Source organism: Adiantum capillus-veneris, chromosome 22, assembly GCF_014529385.1.
Source record: "Adiantum capillus-veneris isolate H3 chromosome 22, ASM1452938v2, whole genome shotgun sequence".
Classification (NCBI taxonomy): Eukaryota; Viridiplantae; Streptophyta; class Polypodiopsida; order Polypodiales; family Pteridaceae; genus Adiantum; species Adiantum capillus-veneris.
Window position 1 is genome coordinate 22,638,654 of NC_140952.1, and position 19,757 is coordinate 22,658,410.

Here is a 19,757-nt window from a genome sequence, read left to right on the forward strand (position 1 = left end):
CTGAGTGTAAGAATATGGTCCAAAGTGGAGAAACCCCTCTTGAATCCAGCTTGTCCTGCTGCTCGTATGCCCTCATTTTCTGCCCATTTACTCAGTTGCTGTTCAAGAATGGATGCATACAACCGTGCCAATGTGTTCCCTATCATAATAGTACGGTAGTTCCCTGGTACCGTGGGGTCCCCTGCCTTGAAAAGAGGTACAATAGTAGATAATCTCCAGGACTCGGGTAGTCCCTCACACATGACACGGTTAAACAACCGCGCAAGAACCTCTGACAGTAAATCTCTAGCATGTATCAAGTGCTCTGCCACCAAACCATCATGATCATATGCTCTCCTAGTCCTCATCCTGTCAATGGCGTTCTTCACCATCTCAGTGGTAAAGAAGGTACTAGTGGCTGGACATGGCTCTAGAGGGTCTGGTAACGGTGGTTGCCCAGGTACTGTATATAATGATGCTGCATATTGACCCCAAATCTCGGGAGAGGTAATCACTGGAGGAGGTGAGTGCTCATGGAAGAGACGCCAGGCCTCACCTTGAATCTTGGCTCAAAAAGAGTTGATACAAATCACGTTCCATCTGGGCTAAAAAGGCCCGCTTCTTCCGTCGCACTAAACGCCGAAGGGCAATCCGAGACTGTCTATATGTAATGACTCCAAGTATAAGCTTGCTCTGAATCTGAACTCTCATCTCTCTGCACTCCTCATCATACCAACTATTATGAGGCATGTTCCCAGAACGTCTTCTCTGATCTGGTTGAGTGTGTGGGTATGCCTCTGCTGCTGCCCCATGCAAGATCTCTGTCAATAAAGTGGTGATCTCCTCCACTGTATATACAGGCTCGGCTGCCCCCATCCGTCTGTAAATCTCTTCCACATAGACTGAATCCGTCTCTGGTGTAAAAGTATACCGTGTGTGTGCAATCCTCCGTGGTGTCTGAGAGACACTATACTGGAAAGAGACTGAAAAAGTCAGGAGAGCATGGTCCATTGCTACTCCAACAGGCCTAGGGCCCACACTGAGATCTTGAATATGAGAGATGAAGCTCGGTGAAGTCGTGACATAGTCCACTGTACTGGCCCCATGTCTGTGTGGAAAGCATGTGAATCCCCCAGACGAAGGAAAAATCTCTAGACCATTAAGTATGGCCAGACCATGCGTAGTTGTCATCTCCATGAGATATCTCCCATACTCTGTGTGCTCTTTATCTTGTGAGTGTCTGTCAAGTCCCATCTCCGATATATCCATCTCTCTAAGCATCTCCTCCGTGGTATCATAAAATACCGTTTGGGAGTTGGCCGTCCTGGCATTAAAGTCTCCCAAGAGAATGATATCTCCATCTCTAGAGAACTCCCATATGTCAGCATCAAGTATAGAGAAAGGGGATTGCCCTCTAGGTGAGGTATAGACTGATGTGCTAGGGGGAAAGTAACATATAGCAATGTATAAGAATCTGCCTGTCTCAGCTCTCAGTCTCACCCACATGTATCTCGCCTGGTCATCTCTCCGGACAATCTGTAATAGCGGTTGCAACTCTTCCTTGAATAAGGCTGCTACCCCTCCTGAACCTCGACTTCCATGCTGGGATCTAGCGTCTGGCCGACAAGCTGTCTCCCATAAATAGCCAGTCACACTTGGCATCAACTGTCCAGATTTTTGATGTGGCTCCGAGTAAAAGACAATGTCTCTATTTCTGAAGCTATCTTCAAAGGCACCCACATCCAGCCTATATGATCCATTACAATTCCATGCCGCCATCCGGAGTGTGGTCCCATATGTCTCGCACCGTCATGCAGTGCGTTTTTCCAAAACCACTACTTTCCCTCCTCTGTAAAAGGCAATTTTTCCCTTCTCCCTTGCTGCCTTGATCTCTGGCATCAACTCTTGCATATGTGCTATTTGTGCTAAAGTAAGGTCATCCCCCATAAATATTCCAGTTTTCTTAAGTGCTGGTCTCTTCTTCAGAAATTCCTTCCTTGTTTCCAAAGTTGGGAAACGCAAAATAAGTGCTTTCTCTTTGACGTTTCCCTTCTCATCCACTCCCTTCTTTCCTACTCTCCAAGCACCTGTGTGCATAGGTTCCGGGATGCCCATGCGCTGCAAGAGTTCCTTCACTTCGTCTTCTACATTTTCGGTGTCTTTGATACCAGTAATACGCACATGGAGGGCTCTAGTCCTCCTCTTCTGTTCCTCCTCAATGGTCATATTGATGATGGTAGAAGTTTGTGCGGCTTCTGGCATCCGGGCCTTTCCTTTCTTTGCACCTTCAATCCATTTTTCTGCTTCGTCAACTTTATCCTGCGTTTTAGAAAGGCGCTCCACCCATGAGGAAGTCTCTTTCGAGTTTAGTTCTTCCCCTTCGCGCAGAGTTTTCACGTGCTCCTTAATATCTTCGAGCTCCTTTAACATCGAGGGCTGATTTCCCCCTTCCGTTTTGGGCATAATTTTGCACGCTGCAAGTTCCCCTTTAAGCTCTTCAATCACTGCATCTTTTTCCTTCATGCACTTTTCCACATTGGTTTTCCAAGATTCAAAGCTTGCAATTGCCTCATCCAACTTTTTCTGCATAATACATTCCATTACATTCACTTCTGCCCGCATTAGAGCCTGCATCTCCCCTTTCACAGATAGATACATCTCATCATGCTTACCAAGCATCGCTTTATCGAATTATTTCCTGATATTTGCATACATAGAATTCTTATAACTCTCTGCGTTTGTGTACATCTCTTTCCTGATGTCATCTCTCATAAAGCTGAGCTCAGATTTAATCATCACTTAAACCCTCTCCATCATTAAATCATCTTGGATTCTGACGGTTTTCCCTGCCCGCAATGAGCTTGGCGAGAGTATGCTATCTCTGTTCCTCCGCTTGAAAGTCGCTTTCATTTTTTGTGGCGTGGTGAAGCCACTTGCATCACCATCCTCGACTGGTTGGTCCATCTGAGAGAGAAGAACAAAGCGAGCACTGAGTCAAGGCCCTCATCAGCTGAGGTCTGGCTTCCGCCCTGGTTGGCCTTGCCCTCGTCACCAAGTCCTCGCCCTCGTCCTGGCTGACTTGACTGCTCTCCTCCTCGCCCTGGCACTGGTCTCGTCTGGTCGCCCTTGGCTCTTCTAGCCCTCTCTCTTGGTAGGCAGCTAGCTCTCGCCCTTGGCACAGCTCGCCCTCGTCCTTCAGAGGTTAGGGCCCTCGTCCTCGCCCTTGGCAAGCTGCTCGCCCTCTTGACACAGGACCACCAGCTCGACCAGGTCCACCTGCTCGCCCTCGACCAGGTCCAGCAGCTCGCCCTCGTTCCTCGTCCAGCAGAGAGAGAGCTTGTCCCTCGTCCTTCGTCCAGCAAGTTGGCAGTGCGACGAGCTCGTCCTTTGTCCAGCAAGTTGGCAGCGCGAGAGGGTCCTTCGCCTCACTCTCCTCCCCTCAGGCCTGCTCGTCCTCGTCAGCCTGCTCGCCACATAATGCTCGCCCTCCTCAGGCTGCTCGCCCTGGTCCAGCTGCTCGCCCTCGCCTCGGCTGCTCGCCCTCGTCCAGCTGCTCACCCAGAGAGACAAGGGTCAGACTACAGAGGGAGGTTGCTCATGGGCGTCATCACTCACAAACATTCACGGATTTCAGTAGAATGAAATGCATATAAAGGCAATAAGGAAGTTAAAGGAGATGTTGCAACATGCTTCGACCTTGCAGATGACAAAAGTTGCATGAAGGCGCTCCACCTCTGCTACAAGGCTTGCTTGCTACGTTGCAAAAGAGCAAGTCGGATGGTGGGCTCTGCTGGGTCGGATGAGGGGGCTTCATTTGAGTCCCTCCGAGGCGGGGCAAGAGCCTCCATCTATGTATGAAGCCGCAGGCGGGGGTGTCGTTGTCTGAGGGTGATGCTGCAAACACACACACACACACACACAGGGTGTCTTTTTTGGGGGGGGGGGGGGGGGGGGGGGGCAACGAGCTCTAGTTCACTTGATTGTATGTGTGTTCTTTTTTGTTTTGTTTGTAGTTTTATCCCGCGTGTTGCTGTAGATCTCTTGCTTGGAGTGTCCAAGCCTATTACAATATATTCATGCGTACGTACGTGAGAGTGATATGTTGAATGCATATGGAGAGGGAATTTCAGAATTTTTCACGGGCACTATTGGTGTTAGGATGCCCACTTTCACTGACTCTCATTGAACTCCCTTCGGCTCATGAGGTTCAGGTACGACAAAACATTGGTGCCTGTGCGTGTATCCGACAAAAAGATGGACAACATTTTGAAGATCTTGCCACTAGGAAAGGTGAAAGTTGTAGATATTTATGAGATATCCATCAGTATAGCACCTGACTAAATACGGAAATTTCAAAGACAAGAGGAAGCGCGGGAACGAGATTATCAATCAGAGGAGGGAGCGCGTGTCGAGGAGGGGGAGCGTAACGTTGACCTCCATGACCAACAATTGGCCGCTGCGCAGCATGAAGCTAATGTCGACACCTTGGAGTGTCTTTATCCACATTTTGATGTTGCCATTATGGTATGTGGACGCGTCCTCTATTTCACTTTTGGACCCCAGGAGATCGACATTTTGGGAGACCTTAACAGGGAGTTAACGGACTCAATTATTAATTCTTTTTTGTGGTTAGTGATTTTTTTCCCATCTTGTGCTGGTTGCAAGTATACTGTGCGTTTTGTATGACAGAATATTTGCTCGCATTTTTGTGGTTTCAAACCTTGCATGGAAGGTCCAGGGGGTGAGGTGCTTGTTGTCGACTCCCAGCTTTTTATAGTTCTTTCATCCTAGAATACATTGCTGCTGGAGGTAGTTGATTGGTTTCAAACCATCGACATGGAGACAACGAAGGTTTTTTTGCTAACTTACAATGAGGAGTAAGAGTTGTATTAATAATAGCAATCTACCTTCTATGTGTATGTTGGAAACATGCATCTCACTTGACCTTACTTGTTAAAACATCTCCCAGTGCAGCCTTGTTGCTTTGGCTGTGGAGCAGAAGCGTTGCTACCTTGCAAACTTCTCGCATGGTTTCCACAAGAATGTGCGAAGGTCAGTGGAGTCCTTTCTTCAGTGTCATAGGCTATTTGTGAAATTGTTATGAAACTTAATGCCAATTGTTTAAGGTCTGTTCGAAAGGTGGTAATTGCTCTAGAGGCACTGACCTAGGAGGAGAAATGGGAAGACATGACCATTTTGAGTTGCAAGGTCCCCAAACAAGAAGACGGTCATTCGTGTGGCCGGAGGGTGTTAGTGAACGCAGAGCTCCTGTTGGAGGGCATGTATGGGGAGGAGCACAGAAGGGTAAGCACCTGCTTTTTGTTCATCACTATCCATGACTTATAAATAACTTCTTAAACTAATGTATGGGGTTGAATGATTTTGCAGGCTAGAAAACTAGCAGAGTATACAGTTGTGCATGTTAATTTGTTCAGGACCACATTAGTCGAGAACACTATCAACCTTGTAACAACGCGCCCGGAAGGAGTGTCCGATACATTTGTGCCACCAACACTAGGGCCCACTCCACGGCCTCAACCTAGGAGATACCCTCAGCTGCTCCAACAACCAAAGTTACACGGAACGGGAACGGGGCCTCCGAAACGTTTCTGGAACGGGGGCCCCCCGGAAAAGCAGAACAGGAACGAGGGCCAGAACGGTAAGCTTAAAATATACTTAAATTAGGCTGGATTTAGTCTATATGTTAGTAGAGAGCCACACACTCCTGTTAGTCCAAGTAGAATCCTATTTAGGCATGTTTAAAGCCTTGAGGCTTGATGCCCAAGAGGGAGGAAGAGACTCGAGAGAGAGGGAGAGAGGGAGAATGAGGGGAAAAGAGTCAAGAGTCAAGAGTCAAGAGAACTGTGAGCTTCATGCTTGAGCCTTGAGGCCCAAGGGAGAAGGAGATACTCGAGCGTCTAGAGAGCCCTTGAGGCTTGAGGGAGAGGCTAGAGCATGTGAGAGGTTGAGAGCTTGAGGGAGGGATGAGCTTTCAAGGAGGCATGGTGGCATTATATAACAGAGCTCCCCCCTCCCCCCCAAAAAAAAAAAAAAACGTTCACAAACGCTGCCCTTAAACGGCTAAGTTTAAAAAAAAAATGTTCACATTTTCAAATTTTGAATCTGCCGTTCCGTCTTCTCGGCCATTCCGCGTTTTGACCTACGTTCCGCCGGTTCCGGTGGCAGTTCCTGCCCGCGTTATGGTTACACATTGAGACGGAACGCCGTTTTTGTTCCCGTTTTCGTTTTTGTTTCAGTTGCCTGGCTCTGCTGGGAACGCGTTCGAAGAACGGTAGGGGCCCGTTCCGCCCGTTCCCTGTTACTCTGCCAGCAATGCAGCAGCTTGTCCCCGTCCCCATTTCCCCAAACACCTCTCCAAGGCCCTCGCTCCCTCACAACCCTCCATCCATGTCTGATGCCCTTGCCTCTCCTACACACCAACAAACACTCCCCCCTCACCAGCCATCCCTCCCTGCCTAACCCTCATGCCTCTACCTCACCTTCTATTGGAGATCAATAAAACACTCACTAAAATGTACTCATTTGTACTTATTGAATGAAAAATTGGACGCAAATTTTCCTATGTATTGATCATTGTATAATGTTTACAAAGGTGCTGTGTACAACTTGTTAAGAAAATGGCATTCATATGCCGTCTTGGGTTTAGGGTAAAGTGCTTTGTTATAGCGATTTGTGAATTTGTGTCAGGGTATGCAACGCATAACGTCCAATGTACCGTGTGCAATCTATGCACATACTACCGTAGTTTCCTTTCTCTTGGGTACTTGGAGCACAGCAAGCGGGAGAAGAGTTTAGTCAACATGATCACAATGAGAACGTAAATTACATAGACACGATAACTCCTGGACGTGCAACACAATATCTTTTTTTTTTCCTGAGAAAAAGATCCTTCTATTAGTTAATGAAACTGCCCATGGGGCTACAACCACCTCTCCAACAGAGGGCTACAACAATCATGATGGGGAGACTCTCCCAATGAAAAAAAAGCATATGTACAATGAGGCTAAATCAAGAGATGGGAGGAGGAAAAATCCACACAGGTGGCCAATAGTGCCATCTGAGTACACCCTGGACCATGGTGAAAAAAGGCCCAGGACGCCAGAGTTGAAGGAAAGCCTCTCTGCACTCCCTCATGCGGTCGGAGCTGCCCTAGAGTCTCTCAAGCTGTCCTCTGAGAGTATGGATCAGCTCTAGCCAAAGATCCCGAAGAGTCTTTGCTGGTGGTACAGGGCGAGCCTCGAAGATGCGGAAGCAGCGGGCCCACCAGATGAACGAGAGTGTCAGGCCACTGACGAGTTCCCAACACTCCTCTCTCTTATTGCACCACTCCTGTGGAGTAAGCTCTGTGGCGGGCTGGAGTGTAGGTCGACCCCCCTGCATCACTATCATCCTGTTGGTGGAAGATAGCTCAAACTGAAGTGCCGGGCTTGTGAGAGTGGACCAAGCAGCTGCCCCCCAAGTGTACTGACGAGCTGTGGAAAGAGCTGACATCAATCGAAGAACACGAAGCCACACCTGCTGTGCCAAAGGATAGTCCCAAAGACAGTGACGTTGACTCTCCACAAGATGGTCACAAGCTGCACATGCGGCCGAGAGACCACTATGTACAAGCCAGCTCCCAACTGCTGTAGCTCTGTGTGCAACCAGCCATGGAACAAAGTGACTCGTCTTGGCTGTCTGGAGTCCCACAACCTCTCCCAAAAAGCTGCCAAGAACTCAGCTGTGAGACCCTCCTCTTGCCAATGAGGTGTTGCAGCAAGACGAGCCTCTCTCTGCGCTGCCAGTATGTGACGTCCCAGTCGAACAATGTACTGAAAGAAAGGGACACCTGGGTGGTCTGCAGAGGAGAAAGGGTCCCTCCAAAGCCACTCTCCAGGATCCCACTGTACTCGTGCCAGTGGACAACTCTCCCAAGCCCACAGTCTCCAGTGGCCAGTCTCAAGACCTGCTGGGTCGAGATCTATGACACAAGTCCTCCCACAGATGCCCACCACTCGGATCATCTGAAAATAGCACTCTGCCACCTGCGGGGCCTCTACTGCAACTCGATGTAAGCGTCCCTCACCCTGTAGCTCGAAAAACAGGGAGGGTATAGTCTCTGAGCAAGCCCGAACTGAGATGAGAACCTCCAGTCGCGTGAAGGCTCCCATCCATCTGGGCACTGCTGACTCGAGAGGTGTGAGCCACTCAGCTGGTACTGCCTCTGAGATGTCGTGACACATGCTCTACACCCCTCTCATGCCCTGTGCTGAAAGCCCTGAAGAGCTCCTTTGACAAGCCTGAAAACTGTAACGAGTCACCTAAAGAGCATGCTGGACCCTCTGCGATGGGACCCAAGAAAACATGAGACCGACTACCAACCAAGTGGCCTCTCTGAGTGCTAACCATGGGGTTCCAAACAAGCGGCTGTCTCAGGCGCTCCTCCATGCAAGTAGACTGACGCTGCTCTAGGCCTCGCCACAGTTGCTCCCAAGATCGGAGCAAACTCACAATGAAGCGGTCCTCTAGTCTCCTGCCCAAGCCAACTCTGCGCATCTCTGTGAAAATCCATCTAGTTGAGGGTCGCCAGGGGCCTCCAGCGTGAGCCATCCTAGCACCAAGCCCCTGAAGCAAGAACTCCTTCCAAGGCTCCTCTCCTGGAAGAAGTCCTCTGACGATGAACTTCCCAAGGAGAGCTTTGCTCTGCTGTGCTGCGTTTATGATCCCCAACTGAAACCGGCCCGTAGGGCGGTAGGCATTGGCTTTCACCCGAAATTCTTTACTTTAAGCACACACACAGAGCACTTTGCAAAGGAGACCTGTAACGGGAATTAACACTTAATCACACACACGGCTCGGAAGCTAGAATGCTCCGAGCAGACGCCGACAACCTGTAGGCCCCAAAATTGGCGCCCCTTTCGGTATTTCTTTATTCTTTATCAAAGGGAATAAAACGTGTGATCTCCCACAAGCTGCCCCGCACAATCTAGGCTAAGAAACACCTGTTCTGGCCCGATTTCGGCAGCATAATTGTACTAGGACGCTTCACAGTCAGTATTCCCACGCAATAGGTGACTCTCCCGACGCATACGGACACTTTGCAAAACCTGGCAAGAATCTGCAGCACGCTGAATTCTCTGTTTTCTGCCCCGAAAATGCGCCAGTTCACCTGTACAGCGGTCCCCTTGCGTCCCCGAACCTCCTGGGGGTATTAGGGTCCGTTTAGGGCTGAAACCCTAAACCTGCAAAAATACACAGCAGGCTGTAATTCCCTGTTTTGGGCTCCGTTTCGTGTGCCGGTTGCATCCGTAGCAAGACCTCGAGCTCCCGCACCTGTAGGGCTGCTTGCCCTTTGAATCGGACGAGATTTTTGGCGTGAAACCTCTCCGAATTCACCTGTACCTGCGGGGGATTAGCCGCTAGCTAATCCAGTACCTGTGCAAGAGGCTCTTGCCTCGGCAATCGCGCATGAACCCACATAACTGTACATTGGTCAAATGAAAAGCCCACTAGTGGGGCATAACATACTGCTCGTAGGGGAGAGAGAGGGCAGTGCGTAGCGTGCAGGGCATCACTCTTGGCACCGCACTGTACATAAGAGGGAAAGGAAGCACTCCATAGCTCTTAACTTGTGACAAAAACTGAAATGAGGCCTCTCCCATCATAAAATTCAGCGCCACTTCTTCTGCAAGAGGAAAGTGCATGAAAATTCGACACTTGGCGCATTTACAAGCATTTGCCTGTTTCGGGTTCGCCGCTTAAAAATATCCTGACCGGTTGCCCAGTTGACTTCGCGGCAGAGTTATAAAATGTTCCCCTAGTCATACCGGAGGTAATGACGCGAACACATTTCACGGCCCAAAATAGCAGTTCCCTAAATTTTAGGAGATGCTTCCGTTGAGCTCCCACTGGTCTTCTGACCACCTTTCCTCATTGGGACCGCATCCAAAAGTGCAATGTGGCCCAACTGTCGGATACTTTTTGTCGGTAGTCCCACCTTGACTTTACGCCTTAATTGAGTTCACTTCCTAGTATCCACCAACTTGCTAAGTGCGACGGGGGGACCTATATGATCTTGCTCTGAGCCTAGACATCCTCTTACCATACGAATTCCAGTGCCGACCACTTCCCGTCTGCGGGTGAATGTACCGTTCACATTGGCCATACAATGTCCGACCGTTTGCTACTTCAAAAAGAGGGTCTCAAAACAAATAAAATAAACCCCATTGGAAAGAAACCAACAACCAAGGTTAGCAGTTTCCACATCTCTGTGACATGGTTAATAACTGCCACGTCCTCGTGACACCCAACCCTCCCTGAGAACAAGGAAGAGCGATGACCTGCCATGCCACTTTGGCCCGGGCTATCTGAGTGTCACGCCTTGACCAAAGGAAGTTCTCGATGAGCCTCTCTACCTGGCTGATACAAGAACTGGAGAAGATCCAACCAGAAGTGATGTACCACATAAATAGCCAACAACACCTGGTTGGCCACTACAACTCTGCCTGCCAGAGAAAGTTGTGCAGAGCTCCAATGTAACAACTTCCTCCTGATAGACAGGAGGAGGGGAGCAATCTGCTGCTCGGGAGACAAGTCCAAACCAACCTGATAGCCCAAGTACCGTACTGCAGTCCCTGGGGGAATCCACCTGAAACCCTCACCTGGCATCCAATTCGGGCATAGGAGCACTACCAACTGAGAAAGCCTCTGTCTTTCTCCAGTTGATCAGTGCGCCAGATGCACAACAGAAAGTCTCAAGACCCTGCTCACACCTGTGAAGGTTGGCCTCCTGGCCATCCAAGTACAAGGCTGAGTCGTCTGCAAACTGAGCGTCCAGTAGCTCATGTCCCCGAATAGGAAGTGCTAAGCCACGTAAACCAACCTGCTGTGAAACCAAAAACCTGCTCATCGCCTCAGCATAGAACAGAAAGAGGAAGGGGGCAAGAGGGCAGCCTTGTCTGACCGAACGCGTGAGCAAAAACGATCACCTCTACCTCCTGACAAAAGTACCTGATTGTGTGCCTGTTTGTACAAAGTTGACACCCCTCTGATCCAAGCATCCAAGAAGCCCATCCTGCGTAGAGTGCCTTCCAGAAAGTCCCAATCAACTCTGTCGTAGGCCTTCTCAAAATCGAGAAGAAGAATCACCAGATCCTCACCGCAGAGCCGCGCAAGGGCAGAAGCCTCCCAAAAAGTAAAGATGTTGTCAAGGATACTACTCTCCTTGACAAAACTTGTCAGGGTCCCATGTATAATGCTCTCTAGAAGTGGCTGAATCCTCAAACTCAGAGCCTTGGCAAGAATTTTGTAAGCTGAGTTGAGGATGGTGATGGGGCGCCATTGTCGAATCTCATCCAAGGAGCCACCCTCCTTGGAAATGAGGTAAATCAGGCCCTCACTCATGCTGTCAGGCATCTCTCCTGTGTGCAGGATGTACTGAAAAGCACTACAGAGATCTGAGGCAAGCAAGTCCCAATACTCCAAGAAAAAATTGGGAGTCAAGCCATCCTCACCTGGACATCTACCACGGGGGAGTGCGCTAAGAGCTGTGTGTAGCTCCTCTAGTTGAAGAGGCAGCTCAAGCCTCTCGCATCTCCTCAGTCACAAGACAAGGCTGCAGTAATCCGCATCCGAGCCTCCTCAAAATAGGCGTGACTGCAAAGAGTGTCCAGCCCAAGCCCAAGTAGACCGAGCCGAGCGTAAAGCAACCTCCTCTGTCCAGGAGTCCTCATTTATGTGTACATAGCATGGCGGGCTCTGCGTGTCAGCAAAAATGTTAATCACAATGTGTCTACATCTTGCTGCGTCTGGAGGTGTCACAACAAACTTGGCCAATGGCCATAGAGTTTGAAGCATATCTGTAACTCCTAGGTCTCCCATGTGATGAGAGAACTCTAGGGCCTGTGTCTGCAGCCACCCCAACAGTGAATCTAAAGTCCACTCAGCCTTATCCCTGCCGTAGAGGGGAAAAGAGAAGCCAACCGCTGAGTCCAGGGCCTCTATCCCCCTAGCTGCAAGAATAGTACATGAACTTTGAAGCAGGTTGCCTCAAGGTCTGGTCAGGGGTCGCCGAGAAACGTGTAAAGTCGTAGGCAAAGAAATCCCAACGACGACGAATGTCGAAGCTCGTCAGACTACGAGGAACTGCTGCGAAAAGAGACGTCTGCACCTGAAGGGGAGGTCTCAAGAAAGGTTGTCCCTCTCTTGCTAAACGACTTGTGGCAAAGGCGCTGCCAAGAGATCTCGTAGCAGTTGAAGAAGGCCCTTCCCGGGACTGCGGGAGGAGGTGAGGGAGCAGGTGGAGAGGGGGTGGGGGGGCGAGGAGGATCAGAAGAGGAAGGAGGGCGAGGTGGAGAGGCAGAGGGAGAAGGGGAAGGGGGGGGGGGGGGGGGGGGAACGGAAGCAGAGGGGGAAATCGGGGGGAGGAGGGGGGACCTGTTGAGGATGAGGCTAAGGTTAAGGCTGGAGCAAGGACCTCATCCTGCTGAAGAGGGTCGAATCGGTTCCCCGTGGGAACCCACTGCTGCTAGGCAGCAGCTTGAGGACCACTCTGAGTGCCAGGTTGGCACGGTGGCCCTTGCTGACGTCAACCACGAACCTGCTGCCGGCCCTCCTCTGCCTGAGCCCCAGGCTCGGAGGGTGGCTTTGTCTGTGTACTTTGTGGCTCTGCCTGCTGCTTCTGGCAAGCCTTTGAGGGCTGGGGCTGGGGGCCTGTGGTGTAGGTCGGGGTCTCCTCCGTGGACAGGCCTTCGCGAGATGGCGCATCTGTCGATTGTGCGCGTCTGTCGCACTTGTCAATGCAAGGGACTTGCCGATACACTGTGTGCGAGCCACAAATGACTGCAAGCACACAATCAGACTAATCTAGCAAGCTCAAGAGAGCAAGGGTGTGTCACTACCGCCTTACGCTCGCTTTCGTGGAGGATTCCTCGCCGCGAAGAAGAGGGAGCTACCGCCGTGCTGCGCTCAACCGCCTTGCCGTCGCCGTGTCTTCGTAATGCTCGATCTCACACACACACACACACTCTCTCTCTCTCTCTCGCGTACACACACACACAAGGAGAAGAAGAAGAAGAGGAGATGGAGCAAGAGCACTCTTCAATTGCACAGATGAGAGAATGAGTCTTTTTTAGGTTTAGGTGACTTTTATATGAGCTTGCCCATTCACACTTGGGCGTCCATGCTTAGCCAACTAACCCTTGAATGTTCTAGTTAGAGTGCGTCTCTCATTGGCGATCACTCTTACCCTTTTCCTATTGGACCGACAAGCCCGACCCATGACTCAAAACAATGTAATGTCCATGGATGTGCCGACGCCTATTTGCCAAGGTCAGCACCAAGCGATAGGTGGTGTTGGGCAGTCCCCAAGCCTCATATTCGCCCGGTGTTGACTTCACTATCGCCTGTCATGTCTTCGTCACCAACGTCAACACCAAGCGACAGGTGGCGTTGGACAGTCCCCAAGCCTCTTATTCACCTAGTATTGACTCAACTGCCTCTTGCAATGACTTTAACACCAAGGTCAACACCAAGCGATAGGGAGCATTGGGCAATCCCCAAGCTTCCTATTCGCCCAGTATTGACTCCTCTGCATGAATTGTAATCACATCACCAAAAGGGTCTCCATTGTTGGTTACACCAAGGTCAACATCAAGCGATAGGTGGCGTTGGGCAGTCTTCAAGCTTCCCATTGCCCAGTATTGACTCAACTGTCTGTCTTGTCGGTTAACATGTCCCCTTCCTGATGTAGATTCCATCCTCGGAATCTATTGAGTTGAAGCTCTTTGTCGAGGTGGAAGAGCATTTGAGATAATGTCCTTAGCCTTCTTCAATCACTGCAAAATCAAACAAAAGTGGCACAGTAGGTGCATCCTTATAATCAATTAAAAAGCATATGCAGTTGTAGGCAGACAAATTGTTTGGTAACAGAAGTTTAAACCATTTGTCAGCAATAAACATTAAATTGTATATAATCGATGCATAAACAATTGTAAAGGTAAAAAACTAAACAAGTCTGGGGTTGCTAATTTTAACGGTCGAAAGGCACTAGAGGTAAACTATTAATACCATGGGCAAGCTTCTCAATTTTCTTTGGTTAATTAAGTTGTTTAATCGCGAGAGCTCATTTATCCCATGGGATATGATGTGCTATTGGTCAGATGCGCACATCATCGCATCAGTTAGAGATTGAGACTGATAAATTTAGGAGAGTACCAACAGCGGCCAAGATTTGCCAGTTGTGTCATATACAGCCATAGACAGAGTTACATCACATTTGTCATTGTCCGGTATACTATGAGACACAGGGAGAGTCTCTTGAGGAGATCATGCAGTGGGAGACATTCACAGAGGGAGATCACTGACTTCTTTAGAGCAGGGACTCGGCAGTCAGATGAGCAAGCTTCGCAGCAGACTTCAAAGCCCACCTATATTAGTTGACAGAGCCATTGAGCTCAAGAGAGCTAGACGCCCACATCTACGAGGGGGACTTGACATTGACGGAGGCTCCATCAGAGGATCAAAATTATTCTAGCACAACATTAGAGATGTCCAGTACAACTATTTACAGAGACAGACATTGAGGATGCTCTTAATCGACTGATGCAATACTTTCTCGGACAACGCCTGATGCCGGGCATCCTCGGGCATTGATGATGATGATTTTAGTTTTTCACTTCACTTCATTTTTATTTTGTACCAGACATTGTATTAGATCCACCAAGATTGTATCAGCTTGGTCTAGGTCATTTTGGCCTTTTGAAGACGTTTAATATAACATTTCATTTCATCTCTCTCTCTCTCTCTCTCTCTCTCTCTCTCTCTCACCCCGGAAATGGAGTTGTACATTGTATACGAGGGACATTTGGGGATGCTCTCCGGCCCATCGCCTAGAGGGAGTACAAAACAGGAAATACAAAGTGAGTGCTACCGAAGTTGGCGTATTGGAAGAATGCAATATAAACCATAAAGGAGGTACATAATGCCTTGTGATGTGGCCTTGATCCAGAGTGAAAAATGCTTAAGATCCCGTCCATAGCCAAAGAAAAGAGTATTTGTGCCACTCAGCAACCTTGGAGGAGCCTGTTGAACTCTTCCAAACTGGCTGCGAAGAGTGTGCAAAAAAATCTGTCCATATCTCTTAAAATGGTGGATGTTAGTGAAGGTTGTGACCCCAAGATTTAAGCGCCACATAATTCATAAGAAAATGTAGCAAATCATGGTAAAACGGTATCATACGGATGGTGATCAAGCTGATATCTGTCAAAGTCGGTGAAGCGTAGAGCTTGGGAGAGAATGCACGATAGAATTATGAACCAACCAAGAATTATGAACCAACCAATTGGGGTCCAAGGTGCACTTATATACTATACTAACGTGGGGGGCCTATATACCCTCCTCAGCAAATTGCTCTATCGAGAATCATGTCAAATAAGTAAAATAAATACATAAAGACAAAATATTTAACTAGGAACTCAATGGCCATTAACTTAAGATGCTTAAACTTTAACACCCTCTTTGCAGCTCATAGTGGACATATGTAGGAAGACCAAGTCAATGAAGAAGCTACCATGGACACTCCAAAAGTGGCCGACTACTGGATACACCTCGGATTTGCAGCTACCAACTTGTCGCCTGAGAAAAATGCCGTCTTGAGCACCGGTTGCCTCATGGGAAAAGTTGAATTGAGACCACACTACATCCGAGAACCCCCATTCATAAATTCTGAACACATCACGTCCAAGATTTCCAAGACAATGAACTTTTGGAACACCTCCTGCCATAATCTGGCCAACAAGAATGGATTGTGCGCACATCCGTAGTGTTTTGTATATGTCAGTTTGATTCCTTGCCGGATGCATGCGCCCTGAACCCGACACACGGGTTCAAGCACCGAAAACTTGACCTCCGAGACACGGGTCCAAATCAAGTACAGGGAGCTCCTTTTCACCCTCTTTACCGCTCACAAGCGTCTCTCTGGCTGAAGCATGTTGCGGCAACGGCCATCGTGGCTGCCGCCATGTGAGCCGTGTTGGTCTTCTTGGTGGGTGTCTCAAGAAGCTATCGAAAAAATAGGGCAGCAGGCGCGCCATTTGGCACAGTTTTTTTGAATGCTAGCACAAATGACACACCGGTTTCACCAAGCGTTTTAAGACGCTGTGAAGGGGGCTGCCTACTGAGTCCTCCCTAGCCATTGATGCTATGCGTGTTTTAAAACGCTGTTGTTAGTGCTTCTTAACTTGTCGCCCTTTCCTCTGCTTCGCGTGCTTCTTCGCGTCGTGCCGGCTTTCTCCCTTCGCGATCAAACATTAGTGTTCTGTGATACCATGTCAAAGTGGGGACGCCACCTATGAGCCGACATCTTCCAAGCGGGTATAGCATTTCCTTGGGAAAACTGTCGGGTCTCAAGGGCAGTTTAGCTTGGTGAGCGATAAGCTACCTACGGAGGAAACTCCAATGGGAAGGCTGAAGCAAGTCCAGTAGTACCTGGGCCTCTAAACTGGGTACTTGGTTGGTGTCACGCCCATAACTTTTTAGCAATGTGGGTCCCTCAAGAGCTTTGCTCTAAGAGGGTAGATAAGCCTGGCCTGTTGGGGAGACAGGTCCTCATGTAGTCCCAGGGGAAACTAGTGACAAATGCATCTGCCCTAGGAGTATGGGTGCGATGAAGTCTTTGGCATCTCTTTCCCTTTTGTATTTAAATTGTATACATCTTTTTTTGTTTTGTTTTGGGGAGACGACAAAGGGTACCCATCCCCGACTCCTAAAACAAAACAAAACAAAAAACTGTCAAAGTCGACGATATGGAAGCGTAGAGTTTGGGACAGAATGTACGAGAGAGTTCTAAACCAACCAATTGGGCAATGAATTAATGATTATACAATGGGGGCTCAAGGTGCACTTATATACTAACCTAGGGGCCTTATATACCCTCCTTAGCAAATTGCCCTACCCAAAATCATGTCAAATAAGTAAAATAAATACCTAAAGACAAATAATTAACTAGGAACAGATTGAGCCATTCACTTGAGATGCTTCAACTTTAACAATATCAAGTGTGTGGCAGCATCTCAAGAGTGTCTCAATTGTAATCCAAGGATGTAAGTAGGAAGATTGGATCAGCAGGAGAGCCCTCAAAGAGGATGTTGACTCCGGAAATGGCAAAAGCCATGCAACTGGCCCCCACGTCACAAACCCATCATGTATGCCGTCTCTATTAAGCCAAGAACATACCGCCCTCCAAACTGGCTGAGCATAAGGGCAAACCCAGAAACAATCCACAAGGACTCCTGCTGTAGAATACATCGCTGACATGTCTGGTCATGACTAGTGCATCTTGTACAAGTCCTACAGGTAATGCTGCATGTGCAATTATCCACATGAAATAATATATCCGGTGTCTGACTATGAGGGTTCAAGTGCAAGACCATAACTGGAGCTGAAAAACAGGACAGATGTGATGGTCCGACCAGAGCTCTGACTGACGGGGACGGTGGGGAGGGTGCTTTGCCCTCTAATCCGTCTCCCAATGGAGACAGTTTACTTAGAGAAAGAAACTTGCTCCCCATTAGTTGCACAGAAGGCCGCTGCCACTTACATACTAAACTCTGCCAAGGGACGGCCATCCCAAATCCATAACCTCCAGAGTGCTGCCTCCTTGGAGGGAAAACCGGATCAACACAGGAACACCACCCGAGAGACCCTACTTCCCCCAAATAGGATGCCAGTGAGCATCCAAACGTTGATCAAGTGGTACCACACCCTGAAAGATAAGCCTTCGGTGACATCCATGATGATCATTCCGAGCCACCTCAAAAACAAGAGTCCCAGAACAAGCGACAATTGGCTGGACTGAAGGGTCAAAGAATGAGAGGGCAAAGTAACCTGTCCTCCAATGATGTCATGCCAGTCTGCAGGAATCTCTATTATACGTGTAGCGCCTCTCCCCTTCTCCACCCTGGTTGCCATTCCCATTCCCCCCTTTGGCCATACCCTTTCCCATTCCACATTCCCATTCCCGTTTCCAGTTTGTGTTTCCGTTTCCGGCTTGAGCACCTAATCAAAATTGGAGCAGCTTGCACAACTAGCAACAGGTGCAGCTCGCTGGATTGAATCAGGTAGCAGCTTTCTTGAGCGGTTAAAAATATGTAAAATGGGCAAAATCTGCCTGATAGGGAGGTGGCAAAAAAGAGGTTAATTTTGGTGCAAATACGTCTAGTATGGCAACGTACATAGGGCATGATACAAAGAAGTTTATGTGTGTAATGAATGCAACTATGGTTGAACAAAAAAGGGAGCACTCCAGGTTTTAGCAAACAGTGTTTTCCAAAGGGTGAACGGTTCTAGCATGTATGTATCTTTTAATTTTGAGAGAGTTACATGGCCTTTAGTGACTGATGTTTCTAATGTTTCGCACTTTAGGAAGGACTTGGAGGACTGGTCAAATTATCATAATGCACACGTCAAGTTTCCGACAATTTTCCCAATACGATCTGTATATTGCTATAAATCTGGACATGCTCGTTTCTTACTTATAATGATATGGCTAAAAACCTGTAATCTTTTGTCACAAGGTAACGGCTCTTCGGGTGGCAATTCATGATACAAGAGTCACAGAAGCAATCTACAATGCTGCATGGGTTGAGGATAAAGATATCTCAAAGGAGGCTGTCTTATATCAGGTCAGTTTGGATCGGAACTTTGATTGATGTTGTCTGTAGGGTCGTGAGCAGGCACAACCTCACTAACTATTCAAACTTCCGTCGTTTTCATTGATAGTTAAGAGTTATATTGCTTCAATCATACAGGTCCTCAAGAGAGCAGGTTTCGATGCTGGCATGCTATTGCAGAAAGCAAACGAGCAGGAAACAAAGCAATGTCTCCGTGATCTTACATCAGAGGTGCAAGTCAAATTCTAGGCAAAATGAAGGGCAAGCATATGGCATTGTGATTGTTGTTTGAAATAGGAAAAATTGTTAGCACCTGCCAGTTCATTACTTGCTGGTAAGAATGTGGATTGCCTGGCATTCTTGGGTGCAGGTGTTGAATCTGGGAGCTTGCGGGGCGCCTACTTTTTTGGTTTTGGATCCTAAAGGGAAACAGGTAGCACTTATGTGGGGTCAAGATAGACTCAATGTAGTGGCTGATATGCTGTGTGGTTGGCGTCCCCACAGTGAGGGATTGAAGAGAATGAATGAAGAAAGGTACCCAATTTCAAAATTATGATGTGTCAAACTTTGATCTATCCATGCAGGATAAGACAGGTACTATTCTCACTCTCCACTGTGCAGCATCTCTGTCATAAGCCTCCTAATTACTTTCATAAGAAAATCTTCTTGAGAAATGAAGAGACATCCTTGTAGTGTCCAATTGCATTGACTTCCAGAAATACAAGGCTTTAAAGCAGGAAATCCTGCTGAAGAGTTCCAATGGCAAGACACAAGGACCATCTGAGATGCATAGGGTTTGGTTCTTTACCCACATGGTTGCATCTAATGATCAATTATCTTCTCAAATGTTTGTTAAAGGATATTCTTTTTGTGCTGTGTGCTTGTCTGTGTGCTTGTGTCTGTGAGTTCCATTCTGCTTAGATATTGGGGGCATGCATGTGAAACATCATTTGTTTTGGAACTGGGATAACTGTGAACTCAATTAGTCAGGTGCTTCTCTTTCAAGCTGTTGAAGTCCCATTTGATTTCACATGAACATCAATCTCTGTTAGCATGAATCAACTAGGGTCTACATACTCTTGGTGTTTGTTCACATGTCTAGATATAATG

The 19,757-nt window shown here is 48.3% G+C and overlaps 2 protein-coding genes across 5 annotated transcripts in view; both read left to right on the forward strand.

The window, feature by feature from the left end:
• The window catches only part of LOC147429026 (uncharacterized), a 58,850-nt gene extending 39,329 nt beyond the window's left edge, over positions 1–19,521 (forward strand). For both annotated transcript variants that reach the window (XM_086495286.1, XM_086495288.1), the window contains exons 10-13: positions 18,400–18,472; positions 18,552–18,659; positions 18,786–18,878; positions 19,018–19,521. In XM_086495286.1, coding sequence (XP_086351412.1) covers positions 18,400–18,472; positions 18,552–18,659; positions 18,786–18,878; positions 19,018–19,203 — 460 coding nt within the window. In that variant the 3' untranslated portion in view covers positions 19,204–19,521. The remainder of the gene's footprint in view (positions 1–18,399; positions 18,473–18,551; positions 18,660–18,785; positions 18,879–19,017) is intronic.
• On the forward strand, positions 3,956–6,041 carry LOC147429028 (uncharacterized). 3 transcript variants are annotated; one of them, XM_086495452.1, is made up of 4 exons: positions 3,956–4,856; positions 4,954–5,031; positions 5,106–5,283; positions 5,368–6,041. In XM_086495452.1, the coding sequence occupies exons 3-4, from the start codon at positions 5,167–5,169 to the stop codon at positions 5,662–5,664; spliced, it is 414 nt and encodes a 137-aa protein (XP_086351578.1). In that variant the 5' UTR covers positions 3,956–4,856; positions 4,954–5,031; positions 5,106–5,166; the 3' UTR covers positions 5,665–6,041. The 3 variants fall into 3 exon arrangements, with proteins under 3 accessions (XP_086351578.1, XP_086351579.1, XP_086351577.1); XM_086495453.1 differs by having other exon boundaries at positions 5,119–5,283; XM_086495451.1 differs by having other exon boundaries at positions 3,956–5,031.
• Positions 19,522–19,757: the final 236 nt, after the last annotated feature.

Coding starts and splice junctions, on each gene's coding strand:
- LOC147429028 (XM_086495451.1), top strand. CDS start 5,167: ATGACCATTTTGAGTTGCAAGGTCCCCAAACAAGAAGACGGTCATTCG. Junction 5,284..5,367: donor ATGGGGAGGAGCACAGAAGG/GTAAGCACCTGC, acceptor ATGATTTTGCAG/GCTAGAAAACTAGCAGAGTA.